Here is an 18,724-nt window from a genome sequence, read left to right as displayed (position 1 = left end):
CGGGAGCAAGATCACTAATCCACAAGGTCTTCTGTGCAGGGTAATATTGGCCAACTGTCCAAATGGATGCAAAAGCTTATGTCAAGGTATGTGGCAAATGCCAATGATTTAGTAATGTCCCCAGAAAACCATCAGAGTATCTCACCCCAATGATGGCCCCGTGGCCCTTTGCTTAATGGGGCCTAGATATCCTGGGTCCTTTTCCACTCGGAACTAGACAGATGAAATTCTTAGTGGTAGGGATTGACTATTTCACCATGTGGGTGAAAGCAGAACCCTTAGCAAGTATCACACAGCAGAATGTGAAGAACTTTGTCTGGAAGAACATAGTATGTAGGTTTGGGGTGCCCAAAGTACTAGTATCCGACAACGAGTGGCAATTCGATAATTCCCTTTTCAGGGACTTCTGTCAACACTTTGGAATCCAAAATCATTATTCCTCCTTCGCCCACCCTCAAGCCAACGGTCAGGTGGAGGTTGCAAACCGATCCTTGTTGAAAATCATCAAGACTCGTCTTGAGGGGGCAAAGGGAGTATGGCCAGATGAGCTACCTGGTGTCCTATGGGTGTACAGGACGACGGTGAGGACCCCTATAGGGGAAACACCTTTTAAGTTAGCCTATGGAAGCGAAGCAGTCATACCTACGAAAGTGCACATGGCTAACCATAGGGTGATGTCATATTAGAATAAGGATAATGAGGAGCAACTCCGTTTGAACCTTGATCTTATAGACGAGGTGAAGGCAGATGTAGAGCACAGGGCAGCGAAGTACAGGAACCTGATGGCTAGGCAATATGATGCAATGGTGAAGCCAAGACATTTTAATATAGGAGATCTCGTCCTGAGAAAGGTCTCTTTGGCAACCAAAAACCCAGCTAATGGGAAATTGGGCCCTAATTGGGAAGGACCCTATAGAGTCATCAACTTTAAAAGGCAAGGATCCTACTACTTGGAGGCCCTGGATGGGAGAAAATTGGAACATCCTTGGAACGTGGAGCACCTAAAAAGGTACTATCAGTAAAAGTGAGTTTGCACGAATATCACTATGGATGAGCTTGGAGCTTGTCTTTCTACTTACGTTCTACTTATGTTTGATGATGTTTGTGTTTGATATTACTGCTTTGTTATTTGTGTTGTGTTTATTTGTCGTGATTATGGATGAGGTTATGGAGTTTGTACTTATTAAATAAAAAAGGCATTAGCATGTATGTGCCTTATCTGTAAACGGTATTTATGTAATGTACAAAATGTTGTGTGAATTTCAAATCTCCATGCTATTCTCGTTCAAAGCTAAACCACAAGGTAGCTAAAAACAAAATTTTTAGTAAGACGAATAAATTCTCTGGACGCAGAGATGTAACGTCTAAGCTTTCCTAAGGGTAAAGCAAAATCAAGGCACCCTCGTCTAGATCAAAAGGACGATGTAAAGCCAATACCTTGAGCAAGCCCAAGGCATATTCGTCCATAAGGGTAAAGCAAGATCAAGGCACCCTTGTCCAGATCAAAGGACGAGGTAGAGCCTATAACTTGAGCAAGCCAAGGAGCTCAAGGCATACTTGTCTATATAATGGGCAAAGTAAAGCATAATGCATGTCCAGACCATGGACGAGAAAATCCATAGACGAGTGTTTTTAGCTAAAACCCAGTTCGTGGACGAGCAGGGTGCATGTCTCATCCTCAAACATGGAAATCAGCTTAGTCCAGGGACGAGTAATTACCATTTTATAAACAAATTACACTTGGTGAAATTCCAATAAAAATGGTAAAGTACATATATGAAATATGGACGAGTCAAGCATGAAATCTTGTATATGAAAGTGAAAAGTTTCGTCCATGCATATATGAAAGAAAAATAATTGCATTCATTCAATTGTTTTAAGGGCGGACGACCAACGTCCAAACACCTTTATGAAAGAACAAGTTTAATAACTCGTCCTAAAACCATGGACGAGCTTAATGTATTTGAGTTACATCAAAAGGTCCCAAAACAAAGGACCAAACAAAAAAGGAAAAATACAAAGTTTTGTAAAAACTTGTCCTTAAGCAGGGGGGGCATCCACCTTGGGATCTTCCCTGGACAGCTGGGTAGAGGCATCGTTCTCAATGTTAACATCCTCGGAGCTGGTTTGGAGAAGAGAACTAGGTGCAGCATTCAAATTAAGCTTGATGGAGCTGAAGTCTACTTCAGGGAAATTTTCAATAGCGTCTAACCTGAAATCCCTAAAACCTGCTGCGTAGTTGCGATCCAATAAGTCCGTAAATTTTTTGGACGCCTTGAACTCCGCAACAGCATCTTCCTTAGCCTTGGAGAGAAGAGTACTCAACTCGTCGTTCTTCTTTTGAATACGATCAAAGCGAGTATCTTTCTCCACTATATCAGCTCTCAACTCCTTGATTAAGTTTTGATGCTCCATTGCCTTCTCCTTAGCCTTAGCAGCTATCCCAGCCCATTTCTTACTCTCGTCCCTCACATTTTGGATGGTCGTCTCCAGTAAGATCCTCGTCTTGTCCAACTCAGTGGCCTGCCTAGACGCTGCAATGAACTTGGACATGGCCTACAAGAGAAAAATGCTTGGTTAGATGGCCAAAAATTATGAAATAATAAAGACGAGACGAAAGTAAAGTTACCTTAAAAAGATCATGAACACCTGAATGTTCAAAATCTTTCAGGGACATGTCATAACAGGCATTTATGTCTTCATCCTTAACAGCTTTCCCGAAGCGTTCCCAAGCCAAGTCCTCATTTTCAATAATGTTCGAGGATACCTTCGAAGGAGGCTGAGACGAGACAGATGTAATCGTCCTAGGAAGGGTCTTGGATGAGGTAGTTTCAACAGATGGAGACACATCCACATCAATTGTTTGGACGGGAGGATTGGACTGAGGAAGGTTAGGCTTGGTTACTTTGGACGACACATGCTTAACCCTTTTGTCACGACGGCTGGGGAGACTTCCCAAATCCAAATTTTTTGGTAGGGACTTCCTCTTATCCCCAGCAGATAGACGAGTCTGGGATGGAATCTCAGGACGAACGTCCCCAGCCTTAGGACGATCCCCCTCACCTGCAACCTCTTTTCCTTTGTTTCCTTTCATTGTTGTCATTCCTTAAAAAAAAAAAAAAAAAAAAAAAAAAAAAAAAAAAAAAAAAAAAAAAAAAAAAAGAAGGAGAAAAAGAGAAGTTTTTAGAACTAAAACAAAAAGGAAAGGTGTGTAAGGGACGTTTTAAGTTTAAAACTTACTTCTCCTTACTATAATCTCGTGTGCAAGTACCTCTTCAGAAGGATTAGGGCCTAACCCCCACTTAGCAAGTCATCTAAGCGTCACTAAAGAATGAAAATTCTTATTTGCGTGTAGACGAGCTCTGTGGACGTGGTCACGATGAAACTTGCTAAGAGAAGGTCGTCCAACAACTGTAAAGGAACAAGTTAGAATATAAAAAAATAAATAATAATAAATAAAATAAAATAAAAAGGGACTTACTCTCAGGATGAAGGTTCCCTAGGTCCCCATTATAATGGTCGAATGTGCCCCGGCCAATGTTTGAAGGATTCCCAGCCCAGGAGCCGGAGACGAAGAAAAACTCCGTCTTTCATTTTCTGTTAGACGAGGGTAGGGAGCTAATCATTCTACAATCTTTGCACTTGGCAGTGAACTGGTAAAAGCCAAGGGATTGGTGAATTTCTGAGAGTTTATAACAGTAAAGAAACTCGTCCACCGTAAGAGGACGGTCCCTCCCGAATACCTCCCTCCATAAAACTTGCATAGAGATGACTAATCTCCATGCATTTGGATTGAATTGACATACTCCTAAACCTAGCCTAACTAATAATTCCCTAGTAAAAGCATTTAAAGGAAACCTTAAACCCCCCAAAAGATAAGCTTCATAGACACCTATCCCAAAATGAGGGTCACAACACCATTCTCCATGGACGGGCAACCTAGGGTTAAGCTCATCTAGGATCTGGTACCATGACCTTAAATTATTTAGTCTTTGCTCATCTGTTTTGGAAGGGATCTCTATTGCACAACTGTACATGGTGACTTCCTCCTCGTCCAAAGGGTTGGACGGAGGGACGTTGGACGAGGAGCTTGCCTAGGACCCCGAGGCCTTTCTAAGCTCTTGTTGTATAGCCTCCAAGGGAAATCCAGGGACACCGAAAATATACTCCTTGTCCGTGGAGTTCCCCCCGTCACTACTGCTAGAGCCACTAGAACTTGTACTACTTTCGTATTGATACTCGTCTATGGCTTTCTCTAGACTATCGCTAGACGACATTTTTTTTTGAAAAGATCAAAGAAAAACCTAAAAGACGAGAGAAGAAGAAATACCTGGCTCTAAGACAAACGAAGGCTGTGGACGCAAGGAAATTCCTAGACGAGGAATGTCAAAAAAGGAAAATCTCAGAAATGTAGAGGGCAGCGGAGGAATTCCCCTATTTATAGGAGATTGACCTGGGCATATAAAATGACACAACCAATCAGGAGATGACACGTGGAGTTCACCTCGAAGAAATGAATCGACGAGGCTCATCACCAATAAAAAGGTGACACATGGCACCTTGATGCACACGGATTCAAGGAAGTGACGCCAAGTTATCCCTCTCTCTTAGATGACCCATATGGACGAGGGGGCAACTGATGTGCAATGAAAATCCACTCAAGTCTTGTTTCGTCCATAGGGGTCGTCCAAAGAAAAGAGAGGAAGAAGGAAGATCCTCACCTGAGTTCAACCTCGTCCGTCCTTCCTTAAAGGATGGACGAGGTTACTGCACCATGAACATGTTTAGCCTTGAATGAACATGTCTCCACCAGGTGTGAGAGAAAACGAACCGTTGCTAGTCAAGTCCAATCGTTGTGGAATGTAGACTCAAATAATCTAACTTCCATAGCAATTATGGAAGTTACCTCCGAGCTTTTTGGACTCCTCAACAATAGGAACGGTTACCAAACAAGTAACCACTCCTCGCATGCTATATAAACGCTCACCAACGAAAGAGTAAGGGATTCTGATTCTGAGACTTCCAATTTACTGGGAATCACAAAAAGGCTAACTTTACCATCGGAGGGTTTTTGGCCAGCTTCCACCAGTCTCCTCTGATTTTTTGTTTGTTTTCTCAGGATTCAGTCACAAAGTCATCAACACCCGAGACTTTCAGCCCACTGATATCACAGGATTCATCAGAATATATACTCCATACTTAAGGACATTGTTGTTAGAGGAGATCATGATGACCCTTGCACCTCCTAGCTTTTTGATAGACGAGCTATCGGTATGAACTGTCCACAACTGCACTTGATTATCATCTGAAAAACTGAATTCAGCAATAAATTCTACTAATAGTTGAGCTTTGATTACTAATCAAAGCCTATATTCAATGTCAAATTGGCTGAGCTTGATAGCCCACTGCACCATCCGACTAGCTGTATTTGGCTTACTCATGGCGTTCTTGATGGTTGATCCATCATTACAACAATTAGATGTGCCTAGAAATATAAACGAAGTTTTCTTGAAGCCATAATCAATGTGAAATAGATTTTTTCCACACGAGGATATTTTCCTTCTACACCTTGGAAAGCTTGGCTTGTGTAGTACACTAGCTTTTATATCCTGTTCTCTTCTCTGATCAAGGCCGAACTTACCGCTGTCTGGGAAACCACGAGATAGAGATAAAGGTCTTCTCCTTTCATAGACGGGCTCAGGAATGGGGGTTTTGATAGGTAGTCCTTTAGGTTGTTGAAGGTGGTTTTGCATTCTTCAGTCCACTTGAAAGCTCGCTTGAGTGTTTTGAAGAATAGCAAGCATTTTTCTGTAGCTTTGACATGAATCTCTTCAAAGCTGCAACATGACCTGTCAGTCTCTGCACTTCCTTCATAGTTTTGGGTGACGTCATCTCCAAAATGGCCTTCACTTTCTCAGGATTGGCCTTAATTCCTCATTGAGAAACTATGAAACTGAGAAATTTTCCTAATGATACTCCGAAGGTGCATTTTAAAAGATTGGGCTTCATCTTGTACTTCTGAAGTGTTTCAAAGGTTTCTTTCAAATCGGCAAGATGCTCCTTGGTCGTTTTTCTCTTAACGAGCATGTCATCTACATAGACTTCCACGTTTTGCCTAATATTCTTGTTGAACATCTGATTTACCAACCTCTAGTATGTGGCCCCAGCGTTCTTTAGCCCAAAAGGCATCACCTTATAATAGTACAGGCCTTGACTCATGATGAACGTTGTTTTCTCCTGGTCTTCCTCATTCATGCGAATCTAGTTGTACCCTGAAAAAGCATCCATAAACGTTAATAATTCATGTTTGGTCGTTGAATCAACTAATTAGTTAATCCTTGGCAAGGGGAAGCTATCTTTTGGGCAATCATGATTGAGGTCAATGAAGTCAACACACATCCTCCACTTTCCATTTGATTTCTTCACCATGACAATGTTAGCTAACCACACAGGGTAGTAGACCTCCCGAATAAAATTTTCTGCCAAAAGTTTATCCACCTCTTCCATTATGGCCTTATTTTGTTCTAGAGCAAAGACTCATCGTCTTTACTAGATAAGCTTCTTCTTTTGGTCAATGTTCAGAAAATGCTCTATGATATCCCTGTTGATGCCTGGCATGTCCTCATGAGTTCAGGTGAAAACATCCAAATTTTTTTTTGGGAATGATAGAAGGTGGTCTACTACTATTGATGAAAGGATTATTCCTATCCTAGTAGTTTTGGATGTATCTCCCTCCACCAACTCCACAATCTTCCACTCTTCAATTGGCTCTTGTTGCTTTTCTTCAATGATCCATGTGTGATTTTCTTTCCCTACAAGTATTGCTTGATAACATTCTTAAGCCAATACCTAATCTCCATGAACCTCTCCTATCCCATGGTTAGTTGGAAACTTTACCCAGGGATAGTACGTTGAGGTTGCCACTTTTAGTCGATTGAGTGTTGGTCATCCTAAAATGACATTATAGAACAATGGACAATCAACTATGAGAAAATCAATACTTTTGGTTACCTGTGCAAGGTAGTTCCCAACTGTGATTGATAAGGAAATGATTCCCTTTTAATAGACCCGATCTTCGCTAAAGCTGACCAAAGGTGACTCAAAATGGCGAAGTCTTTTGGGTCTATCTTCATTTGCTAGAAGGCCATCATATACATGATGTCTACCGAACTTCCATTGTCAACCAATACTTGATGAATGTTATATCCTATTGCAAGCATGATTTCCAATGGGTCGTCATAGGGTTACTTCACTTCTCTAGCATCGTATTCTGAGGATACAATATCATCTGCTTCTGTCTTCCTATACTTCGTCAATGGATACACTACATGCACGCTGTTAACCTGCCTCTAGTGAGATCAAAGATTAGAACGATCCACCAATGACTAGTCCTTCATTGATCATTCTTATCTCACCAATAGTGGTCCTAGCATTATTTTGCTCGTCCTCCTTTTTGGTATTGTCTTGCTAAGGTTTTTCCTCTATTCTATGACAGTGAACTCTTTTAACAAATTTTTGTAACTTCCCCTTCTGGATCAGCTCTTCAATTTGTTCTTTTAGATCTTTGCTTTCTTTGGTCATCTGCTTCGTCTACCACTGGGATTGCTCAATTGAAACGCTTCACATAAGCCTTTAAAGTTTCTCTCTTTTGTTGTTTTATCGTTAGCAAATGAGAAGTCGGCCTTTTATGTCTCTGGCCATCGATAAAATGTTGTATAGAGGAATACTTAATTATTCAAAATTCCTAATTGAGGACGATGCCAACTTGCTGAACCGAACTTGAGCCGCTCCTTTTAGAGTTGTTGGGAAGGATCTACACATCACTTCATCATGTGTTCACTAAAGTTTCAGCAATGTCTTGAAAGACTCTATGTGGTCCAACAGATTCGTCTGCCCGTCATAAGTTTCCAATTGAGGAAGTTGAAACTTTGATGGGAGAAGGCATTCTAAGACCTTCTTGGTGAATGGTGAATCTATTCTCTTAATCCTTACATCCAAGTTCTTGGATGACTTTCCTTTCAAGGCACTTTTCATCTTGTCCATTTCTTTCCTCATGCTTTTCAAAAGCTCATTATTGTTTTGATTGGACAGTTTTGTTCGCCTAAAACTTTCTTCTCTATAACTGTTCTATGAGCTATGAACTTCTTCATCATTGTTGTTCTGGTTATATTAGCGAAGTGACGCATTGCTGATCTCCTGAAAGATGCGTTTCCTCAATTCCAAGTTTTGTTTAACTAACCCTTCCATGCTTGCTATCAGCTTTTGAATTTTCTGGGTCATTTACATCGAATCAAGTGGAGTTGATGAACTTCGGTTCATTGTATCACTTGAATGGTAGAGCTACGAAAATCTGTATAATTCAGACCTCGTTCCTCATAGACGAAGCCAAATTGATGATACCAAAAATGGTCATTAGTTGTGAACCTCCTCTTAGGACTGGACGAGGTAATGATCCTTACAAAGATGAAAGAGGATGCACTAGAGTGGCGTCAGCTAATGGTTCTTCAATGACTATGTCAAAAAGCTTCTCAATATCTCTTAGAGAATAAGAATGTAATTCTGTATATTTGGGTGTGCGTACCATTCTCCTGGTGATTGATGGCTTATTTATAGCCTGTTTTTGTAAAGCCATTGGGGCCTTTAATCTCTCTCCTAGCTATTTGATTATCATATATCTAGGTATAAATGGAGATTTAATTGGCTCATAATTGATCTTTTGACCATTGTAGTCTATCAAGATCAAATACTTCGGGATAATCCATGTTGTAACCTTGTCCATTGTCTTGACACCCATGTATTATTCTACTCATCATTGGTAGTATTTTAGGGTTATTGGTATAGTACATTGGTGTCCGTAACTCGAAATTGAAAAGAGTAACCCTTTGTTGTAGGAAGAGCTCATTGGCTAATCGTCCCCACAGATAGCATTAAATTGATGATACCAAAAATCGTCAGTTGAGTTACTCATCCAATCAAGAACTTTTGACAATCTTTTAAGATCTACAAGATAAAGAGAGTTAATCAAAAAGACCATCGAGCTGTGCCTATTGGAGAAGCCTCCAACGCTTAAGTTAGTATCAATCCATATATTTCATATATAGATAATAATATTTTGGGTAAATTGCAAATTACACCCCTAAAGTTTGAGAGATTAGATTTTAAACCTTAAAGTTTCAGAATTTGGATTTTACCCCCAAAGTTTGGGGTATTTGAATTTTACACCATAATATTTCAGAACTTGGATTTTACCTCCTAAAGTTTAGGATTGTTTGGATTTTACACTCCTAAATTCTGAAACTTTAGGGTGTAAAATCCGAAAATCCCAAAACTTTAGAAAGTAAAATCCAAACACTTCCAAAAAATAGGGCGTAAAATCCAAATTCTAAAACATCGGGTGTAAAATCCAAACATCACCAAAGTAAAATCTAAATTCTGAAATTTCATGTTATAAAATCCAAACACCTCCAAATTTTTGGGGTGTAATTTGTAATTTACCCTAGTATTTTTCTCTTTCCTTAACAAGTGAGGCATATTATCCATTTTATATGTGACTTAAGTAGCTGTTATACATAATTAGAGATGATTATTACCGCAAGTGTAACGGTCCCAGTCTTAATAGGAGTTCAAGACCTGTGAGTAATGGTCATCGTTGAATATATTGAATGTATTTGAAAAATTACTTTTTTTTTTTTTTTTTGGAGATAATTTGAGAAATTACTTACGCTCTGTTTGTTTCAACAATAACGTTTTCTAGAAAATAGTTTATTTTCTAGAAAGCATTTTCTGGAAAACTATCTTATTTTCCTGTGTTTGGTAACAACCTTGAAAATGGGTTTGAGAACGTTTTTTGGTGTTTGGTATCCACAAGTTTTAAAACATTTCTTGTATAATTTAAAACATGTATAATATGTGTATTGTATAAACTCACCTAATGTAATCAATATAAATAAATAATAATAAAAAAAACCAAGAATGAATTTGATTTTCAAACTAAAATTTTGACAACGGATACAATCAAAATTAGCTGTCCAATTTTCATGATCTCAAATACTCATCTTGTTCATGTATATGAACAGTATTTTTGATAAGTAACGTAATAAATTTTATTTAAAAAAAAAAAAAACCAAGTACACTGGAAGTGTACAATTGTGGCACAAATCAAAAGAAAAATAACCATTATACCCATAAGTTCCATTTTAAATAGTTCAATGCCACATATGCCAAATAGTTTTTCCGGCAAACTAATGCAGTACAAATAGTTTGATAAATACCAAAAAAATTTATAGAACTGTTGACGGGTCTATGAGGAGGAAAGAAAAAAAAAAAAAAAAAAACCTTATTTAAGAATAGTGTTATAGAGGGGAGAAGAAATAGGGAGAAAAAAAGAGAAGAGAGACAGATAGAGAGAGAAATCTGTGAGAAGAGAAGAGGCCATAGGGGGTGATAGTGAGGGTGTGAGAAGAGAGAAAAAAACAAAGGGAAGAGAAGAAATGAGAGATTTTATTGTGAGAAAGGCTGAATGAGCGAAAGAAAATATTATTTCCTGAGTAAGAAGAAGATAATATTTATAGGAGTTATATGCCACATGAGAGAGAGATTGTTTTCCAAATATTTTTTTTTGAAAACAACCTATAGAAAATAAGCCTTATTTTTATAAGAGTTTTCCGTTGACTAAAGATTATTTTCCAATGACCAATTTTTTTTTATGTTACCAAACACTGGAAAACGTGGAAAACTACCTTTATAGAAGGGTTTTCAGCAAAACAAACAGAGCATTATATAAATGTATGTGAACAATTACTTATCTTTCATTGATGGTTTACTGGTGGCTTAATTTCGTCCATTAAAATGGATGACTAATTGATTTTTCTGTCCTCATCAATATCTAAACAGATTCTATCATCTGCTAAAATAGTGTGGAATTAGAAGAGGTCAAGAGATGCCGAGAAAACTCATGATGTTCGCGTGTTGGAAGGGTTAAATGAGAACTATAAGTCAAAGTCGCAATACACTTACTACAATTTTTACTTTGACAATGTAATTTTCCTTTTCTTTTCTTTTTTTTTTTTTTATTTATTTTTTTTTTTTTTGGTCTATGCAGAATGTCCTATACTCCAACTGCCATTATTATTATTAATTTATTTTTTTGTCAGAGATATTTCTTTCGTTTATCATCAAATCCAACCATGCCCCACAAAGATGTGGAATTCCAACTATGTCCCACTAAGATGTGAATGAGCTCTAGACTATTCCTCAAATTTTCCACTCAGTCCAAGAAAATGAAAGACTTTCTCGTGAGAAAAATAAATTCCCAACTGTTCTAAACAGTCCCCCACAACCAATATCGATATTCAATCTAATCCCTATTTCCCACTGTCCCTTCTCATAGAGACATCCATTGGAAGTTGACTATTGATAGATTGTCTAGACATGCTCTAATGGTAATCAGGAGGCACAAAAACAGCAAAGCCGGGGAACATTAGAGATTATCCATAAATAACAAACTAAAACCTTCACATGGATAGATCTAATTAATAAGAGTTCCAGCCTGATTTATGAAATCCTGAGTCAAGAGACTCAAGACTCGTAGTCAACACAGGTGATCATAATCCGTCCCTTAACTATGTTTTTTTTTTTTTTTTTTTTTTTTTTTTAATTACAAAAAATTAAAAAAATTTGATAGTTGTCACTTAGGTGTCAGTTGAACTAAAACTCCTGAAGATCCATTTAATTTTCAAAACTTATAATTTCCATCTCTAAAGTATGTGGTCATAGTTTTTTATTTTTTTTTATTTTTTATTTTTTAGAATTAAGTATGTGGTCATAGTTGTTCCATATATATATAACATAATTGGTCCTTATAATTTTCTGTGCATCAAAACTTATAAATTTTTTCATCCTCAATTATTTACATCTTACCATTAATTCACCCAAAAAAATCAACATATATCTGGGCAAAATATTTGGCAAGAGTTGTAATAATCAATAGTGCAAACGGCAAGTTTTGAACATCGAGAAACCCATTTGAAAGAAATAAGAACCAAAAAACAGATAAAAGAGAATTACAACATTCTTGTTGCGGGTATTCATTAAAAATTTTTAATCCACAAAGAAAGAAAATATGCCATGCGGACTAAAAAATAGAAAACCATGACCGCGCACAAATCCAACCAGACCCAACTACAGTACGAACAGAAGAACTCTAAGCACAATAATAATAATAATAAGAGGAAAAAATGGATAAAATATACAAAAACATTAATAATTGCATTAGGATAAAGAGCATACATACTGAGAAATATTTACAATGATCAAGATCAGTAAGTGGGATGGTGATCATAATAAACACAGCAATAATTAACAAAATAGTAAAAAGAGAGTGATCCACTGCCTTCTTCGGCTACCCTATACAAAAAGTTGCCAATATTTTTGTCCTCCTTACTTGCTTAGCAATCCAATGTTTTCAGAAAATTCCCCAAAAAAGAGATTCCACTCTTCACCCATACCATCCAATCCATCTGACAATTTTTTAAAATATTTACACATAATTTTCCAAAATTAAAGAGTCTCTTTTCTCTGTCTCTCTCTCTCTCTCTCGCTTCTGCTTCGCCTTCAGAGCTGAGAAACTATTCACAAAGTGTTGTCATAGCCCCAGAGAGAGAGAGAGAGTGAGAGAGGACCCTAAATAGTACTAATAACCCACCAAAAAATAGAATCTTTATATATAAAAAGATCTTAGCAAAATAAAAATCATCAGACGGAATTCTTCTCACTTACTTAACAAGCTCCGAGACCCATCCGACATCCGGAGCACCGCTTGTTGATGTACCCGGGTCGACCCGATCCAGAGAATTCTCCTCTCTCAGTTTCTCGAACATCTTAGCCCTTAACCCCCTCCCTGACTCAACTCTCTCCATCGGAGTCTCCTCCTCGCAACCCCCCTGGTCCCACACATCGAAGTACCCCATTCCAGTACGGGTTGGTGCTCGGGTCGGAGTAGTAGGCATGCTACAAAATCCGGGTCGGAGCATGGATCCTCTGGGAGACCCGTACCCGGGAACGTTCCATGAGGAAGGCAATGACTTAACCTTTTCTAGCTGCAAGTTCCTCAAAGAAGCCACCACTTCGTTGATCGAACCCGAACCGAGTGAACGACTCAGCGACTGAGTCATCGGCGACATGGGAGGAGAATCGGCCGCCGGAGGAGTCGCCGGAGGAGAAATCGTAGACGGAGAAGACAAAAAGGGCAGCGTTTTAGCAGCCTCGATGGCATGCCTTAAGGGCGAGCCATCATAGGAGTCAACCGAGTTGACTACAGTACTCCTTGGAGTTGGACTCTGCATCTGCTGAGGTGGCAGAACCCTGAGTTGCTCAGGCGTATGAGCGAAAAAACAAACCCTTCTACGACAGCTGGTTCCGTCTTTACAAGGCTGCGTACGATAGCGAGCCGGGTGTAACCAGCACTCAAATACGCCGTGTGCGAACTCACAGGTGTCGCCTTTCTTACAATTTCCCTTTCGGAAATCGGGGCAAGCCGTACCCGAATAGTGATACTTTCTCGGGTCTCTCCTCCGAGCCTTCTCACCCGGATGAGCGTACGGACACTCTGTCCAGTCATGTGATCTCCCACGTGCGCACCTCCTAACCTTAAACTCAAACATCCTGAAATGGTCGCACGAGTACGCGTCCACCGGAGCATCCGCTTCACGGCCCGAATCCGAGTCTAAATCCAAGTCCGCCTCGTTTGACGGCAAATAACGTTGCAGCGCCGTCATGACGTCTTGGAGATAGTAAGGCGAGTAGTCACCCGCGCTGGTGTTGCCATTGCCGTCAGAGTTAACGGAAAGGGAAGTTAACGAGTAAGGTGAGTAAATCTCCGCCGTTGGATCGTCCTGAGTTGGCCATGGAGGGACGTGGACCGTTGGATTGGGATGGCGTGCCTCTCCGAGCATCATTTTTTGGAGGTGGTTTGAGGTTTGATATTGATTGTTACTCAAAACTCCGGTACGCTGGGTTGGTTTATAAACTAGTCTTGGAGACTGGGGCTTAACCGTGGTTAGGTTTTGGAACTATGGTTATCATTTACCGCTGCGCTCAATATATTTACATATTGGGGAAATTTTAGGTTGCCTTGTCTGTTAACAGAGGGATTTGACAACGGTTTTTGAGTTTTCCATGTGGCTCTTTTGTTACGCTGGCATGCTACGTGGCTTTGTCTTATTCCAAGTTGACAATTTATACGATTACCGTCTTGGACGCCTGGCTCTGGACTTGTTCTCTCCGCGACGCCCCTCTAGTCTGAGCGAACGCTCTATAGCGCGTGAAACGACAAATGAGCTTTTTTTTAATAAGACAAATAAGGTTTTTATTTTATTATATATATATATATATATATGTATGTATATATGTATATACACTTAGGACATACATAAATTATTCATTTTATGAAAAATTAAAAAGACTACAAAAAAAAGTCAACCGCTTTGTTATTTTTCCATAAAGTTTCTTAAAATATATTTACTAATATATGTCTTAAAGACATATTTTAGTAAAGCTCATATATAAAAATTAAAAAGTAATATATCAACTTTTGGTTAGAATATTTTACTCTATACCCATAAGACATACCACAAAAATTTAATGAATGGATAATATGGTAAGTGTGTAGACACCTCATTTTGTACTCCTTTACGAATTGAGGCATCATTCCCCAATGACTATAACACTAGAAGGTTTATGATTGATCTAGGGCCTAACTATGGAAACTCTTTAGTGAAAGATGCTTGTGGAAGAAAGAAAAACCTTACAAAAACCCTAAAGGGTGTGTATGCGGTCTTAAGCTTGCGTATGCATCCTTAACTCTTACGTATGCAACCACAAGCCTACGTACGCAACTAAGGTTTCAGATTTCTTTGTGAGGCAAGTTCTTTTTTGAAAATTGTGGCAGAGGCAATCCTAAATCACTTGGAATTGCCTCAAATCCTTCTTTTTGAACCCTATAAAAAGGCCACACCGCCCTTTTTCCAGAAAATAGACAAAATCTACTCTAAAAAAGTTATTCAAGAGAAGATTTTTTTTAACTTTAAAAAGCATCCTAAACTAAAGTTTTTTGGCTGTGAATTATTTTAGTCCAAAATCTTCTAGTTAAACTTATTAACCATCCGGGTATTTTTGTTTTGTAGATTGATCGAAGAGAACGGTCAAAATCAAGCTCTAAAATCTTCTTGCGTGAGGTACGTGTCCTTCTCTTTATCTCTTTCTTTGTATGTTTCTATCTATGTTTTTCTGCTTTAATATCTTCTTATGTAGTTTAGGTATGTTGTTTGATTGATTAAAAAGCATGTTAGGTTATTTAGATTAGGTTTTGATTGGTGTTGCATGTTGCGCTTCTGGGCAGGGTGATATACGCAGGCTTGTACCTGCGTATGCACCCCTTTGATCCTATGTATGCAAGTTCAACCAAGAAACTCAAAATTTTTTTGTTCTTGTTTTTATCTCATTTAAATGCATATTCCAACTTCTGTTTAGTTTATTTCTCACATGTATAGATTCTAGGTCAGTAGTATAACACGTTTTAATTATCTTTTGCTTAGATTACATGATTAGGGTTTACGATTAGTTGAATACTATGAACATGCATATGAAAATGAACATGCATTAATGCATAGGTGCTGTGAGGTAAGTAAGGTAAGTTATACATAATCATATGAACATACATTTGGTTTGATTGCCTAACATAATTGTGAGTTGGTTGTATAGAATGAAGAACATGTTTGTTCAATTACGTTGATGCCATGCTTGTTTGCTTGTTTAAATGCCACGTTACTGCCTTGATATGATTGTTGCCCTTAGGAAATTAAATAAGAATGCCATGATAGATGAATGCTAGGTTTTTGCACTTGGGATAATATGTCATGTTGTGTGTTTAGATTCATGCTAGTGTAATTCTTTTTTTTTTAAATTGTGATTAGTTACTAAATGAATTTTTTAAAAATCAATTTGCCAAGTAATTCATTTTTTAAAGCAACAGTAAGATCAATCTCTTTCACAATTTGATGAGATGAAAAATTGTGATTAGTACAACACCATTTTCAGATAAGTTACTATTAAAACCGCATTTATTGTACATCAATACTAGTTAATTTAGTAAGTTATTAAAAAAAAAATTGTATCTAGATTTTTGTTCCTTCAGCAATGTTAATTACTACTAAAAATTTAACTAAAAAATGATTTTGTTAAAGGACAGCCTAAGAGCATTTGTTTAGAAAATACTTTTAAAACTTTTTATAAGAAAGGAAAAAATTAATTGATTTTTTTTTTTATATAGTTTTTTATATTCCATAAAAGGTATAAAAAAATCATAAAATAGTTCATTTACAAATGTGCTAAGGGTACTTGTTGATAAGAAACCCAACACACTAATTGTAAGGACTAGAATTGGATTGGTCCCAAAACCAGATTGGACTCAAACCCCTGTGGCCCAAACAATAAATTTATAGAGTGTGGATAGAAGAACTAGATCTATCCCAGAAGGAAAATGATTAAACTTAACGATTCAAGATGGTTTGATGGGAATAAGACTAGAAAATCTATCCTCGGAATAGATTTAGTAATTTTTATCATATGGTTTTCTTGAATATAAAATTGTACCAGAGTTCCAATCCCTCCTCTCAGTGCATTCTTTCATGTTATATACTACAATCTTGGTGTCATCTTTACTACACACGTGTAGGTTAGATTCGGGGATTCCTTCCTATCCCATCCAACACCTTCTAGAACCATCAACTAGTAGTTGTAAGGCTGCTTGATCACTGTTCAGACATCACTTTCACATTAATGCGGCCAGAGAGTTGGTTGAGAGGCAATTAATGCGAAAGTAGCAGTTTTTGAAGATATTTGTCTACCTTTTTATTCTTATCCCTAGTCCAATGTCCTACCCTTAGTTGTGATGTAACTCCGAAGTAAGTCCGTGATGATAGGGCACTCAGATTCACCTCAGACACATGTTGCCGAGAAAGTTTTTTGTCCTCGGACGATTATTGGACCCTATCTCACATGGTCTCTACTCTTCTCTCCATTTTATTCCCCCTATGACCTTATTTGGGCCTCATCGGATGGTCTAACATCTTTGGATAGGGCCATAGACTCAGTTAATACTGCTTTAATAATACTTTCTAATTAACTGGTCCCCACACTAATCAATTTTTGTTGTCGGCAATGATTGAACCCTAGATCCCTTATTCAATAATAAGAAACTTTATCAATTAAGCTAATTGAAACTCACTCTTTGGAAATACAATTATTTTGGTTTGAGTTTATGTTAAAGAGTACCCATTTTTAAAACTAATACAATTTTTTTATTAAAAAAAAAAAAAGCTAAAATGTGTATACCCGAGTTTATTTCGCTTTATGGTGATTGTTTTTTATTGAAAGTTTATTAAGATATGGTTATGGGGTTCAATTGACATCTAGTGGTAATGACGTCTCTTGTGGTGTTTGATGTCTATGGTTTGAACTTCACTAGTCCACCTTATTTCTGCCATCCCCACTATCTATCTATTAAATCTATTAAAAACAAGACATTTTGTGGTATGAGGCAAAACATTTTAGTGTAAAATATTATTTATTCAATTATTTATATTATTTTTCCTTAATTTAAAAAGCATTCTTCTTATTATGTTTATGTGAGATGCAAAATTGCAGATTAATTCTTTTAAAAGAAATCAATTATCATTCTACAATTTTAGGATATTTTTTTACAATGTTGAGGACCTTTTGTTTATGTAATGAGGCCTTAGAACCCTTTAAATATTTTTGGAATTGTAAGGACGCGATTCGTGGCGGACCGTAACAGTGTCGGGTTCGCACGTGAAAAGGCCCCTAACAATATCATTTGTAGAGCGTGGGTTTGGAAGGCTAGGCCTTGGTTGATAGGCGGTGGGTTTTTCACGGTGTTCGTACCAGTTTCAGTTTTCCTACACCCCTGGAGTCTTTTTCCTAGAGGTGGGCTGGGAGGCTCTGGTTTCTGGCCATTTTTCCCAACCCCTTCTCTAGTTTACTTATCTTTCCTTTTATATCTCCTTGCGTTCATTGTCCTTCGTCCACGTATAGGGTCAACTTTTGCAAGACTGATACTTGTCCCATCAGCCCATACCCAAAGTCGTTGGGGATGGTTGTAAAAGCCAAAGAATGCGGCTCTGTCGGGTTCAGAACATTAAATGGCAATAACAGCAGCTTTCCCTGGATATTTTAGATCTTTCTTCCATGTTCCAGTCTTATACCGTTTTTACCCTTCCCTTTGGAGGTACTGTGGGTCTGCCGAGGACTGAACTACCCTCGGCGGTACCCAAAGGCTATTTCGTTGAACTTGGGCCATAATCCTCCTCGGCCTGGGCCTTTGGACTCTCCCTGGGTAGAGGGGCCTGGCCCATAAATCATTTGCGCCCCACATTAGCCCCTCAAAACCCGGCTGTCCAACCTCTGGGCTGGACAGGGGGGTTTTGGTGATGCCAAACTTCTTCCTACGGCCCAATCCATTCGGCCTATTGAACATGCTGGCGGCGCTTCATATGCCCAAGAGGTGCACCGGTCTACGAGACAGTTTTTAATTTCGCGCTTGATGCATTCTTATCGCTTGGGGTATTCAAAACGCGCTTTGAATAATCACTATTTACGAGACTACTTTAATTCGACGGTTTATTTTGATGGGGTGGAGAAGCGGAAC

General features: G+C 38.3%; 1 protein-coding gene across 1 annotated transcript; it reads right to left on the bottom strand.

The window, feature by feature from the left end:
* Positions 1-12,244: 12,244 nt before the first annotated feature.
* Positions 12,245-14,033, bottom strand: LOC115975599 (zinc finger CCCH domain-containing protein 49). The gene has a single exon (XM_031096451.1). The coding sequence runs from the start codon at positions 13,953-13,955 to the stop codon at positions 12,774-12,776; it is 1,182 nt and encodes a 393-aa protein (XP_030952311.1). The 5' UTR covers positions 13,956-14,033; the 3' UTR covers positions 12,245-12,773.
* Positions 14,034-18,724: the final 4,691 nt, after the last annotated feature.

Source organism: Quercus lobata, chromosome 2 (genome assembly GCF_001633185.2).
Source record: "Quercus lobata isolate SW786 chromosome 2, ValleyOak3.0 Primary Assembly, whole genome shotgun sequence".
Classification (NCBI taxonomy): domain Eukaryota; kingdom Viridiplantae; phylum Streptophyta; class Magnoliopsida; order Fagales; family Fagaceae; genus Quercus; species Quercus lobata.
The sequence above is the reverse complement of the archived record's forward strand: the minus strand, read 5'-3'. Positions and strand labels throughout refer to the sequence as shown.

Bases quoted from the DNA above. Each gene is read 5' to 3' on its own strand.
- LOC115975599 (XM_031096451.1), bottom strand. From the start codon at position 13,955: ATGATGCTCGGAGAGGCACGCCATCCCAATCCAACGGTCCACGTCCCT.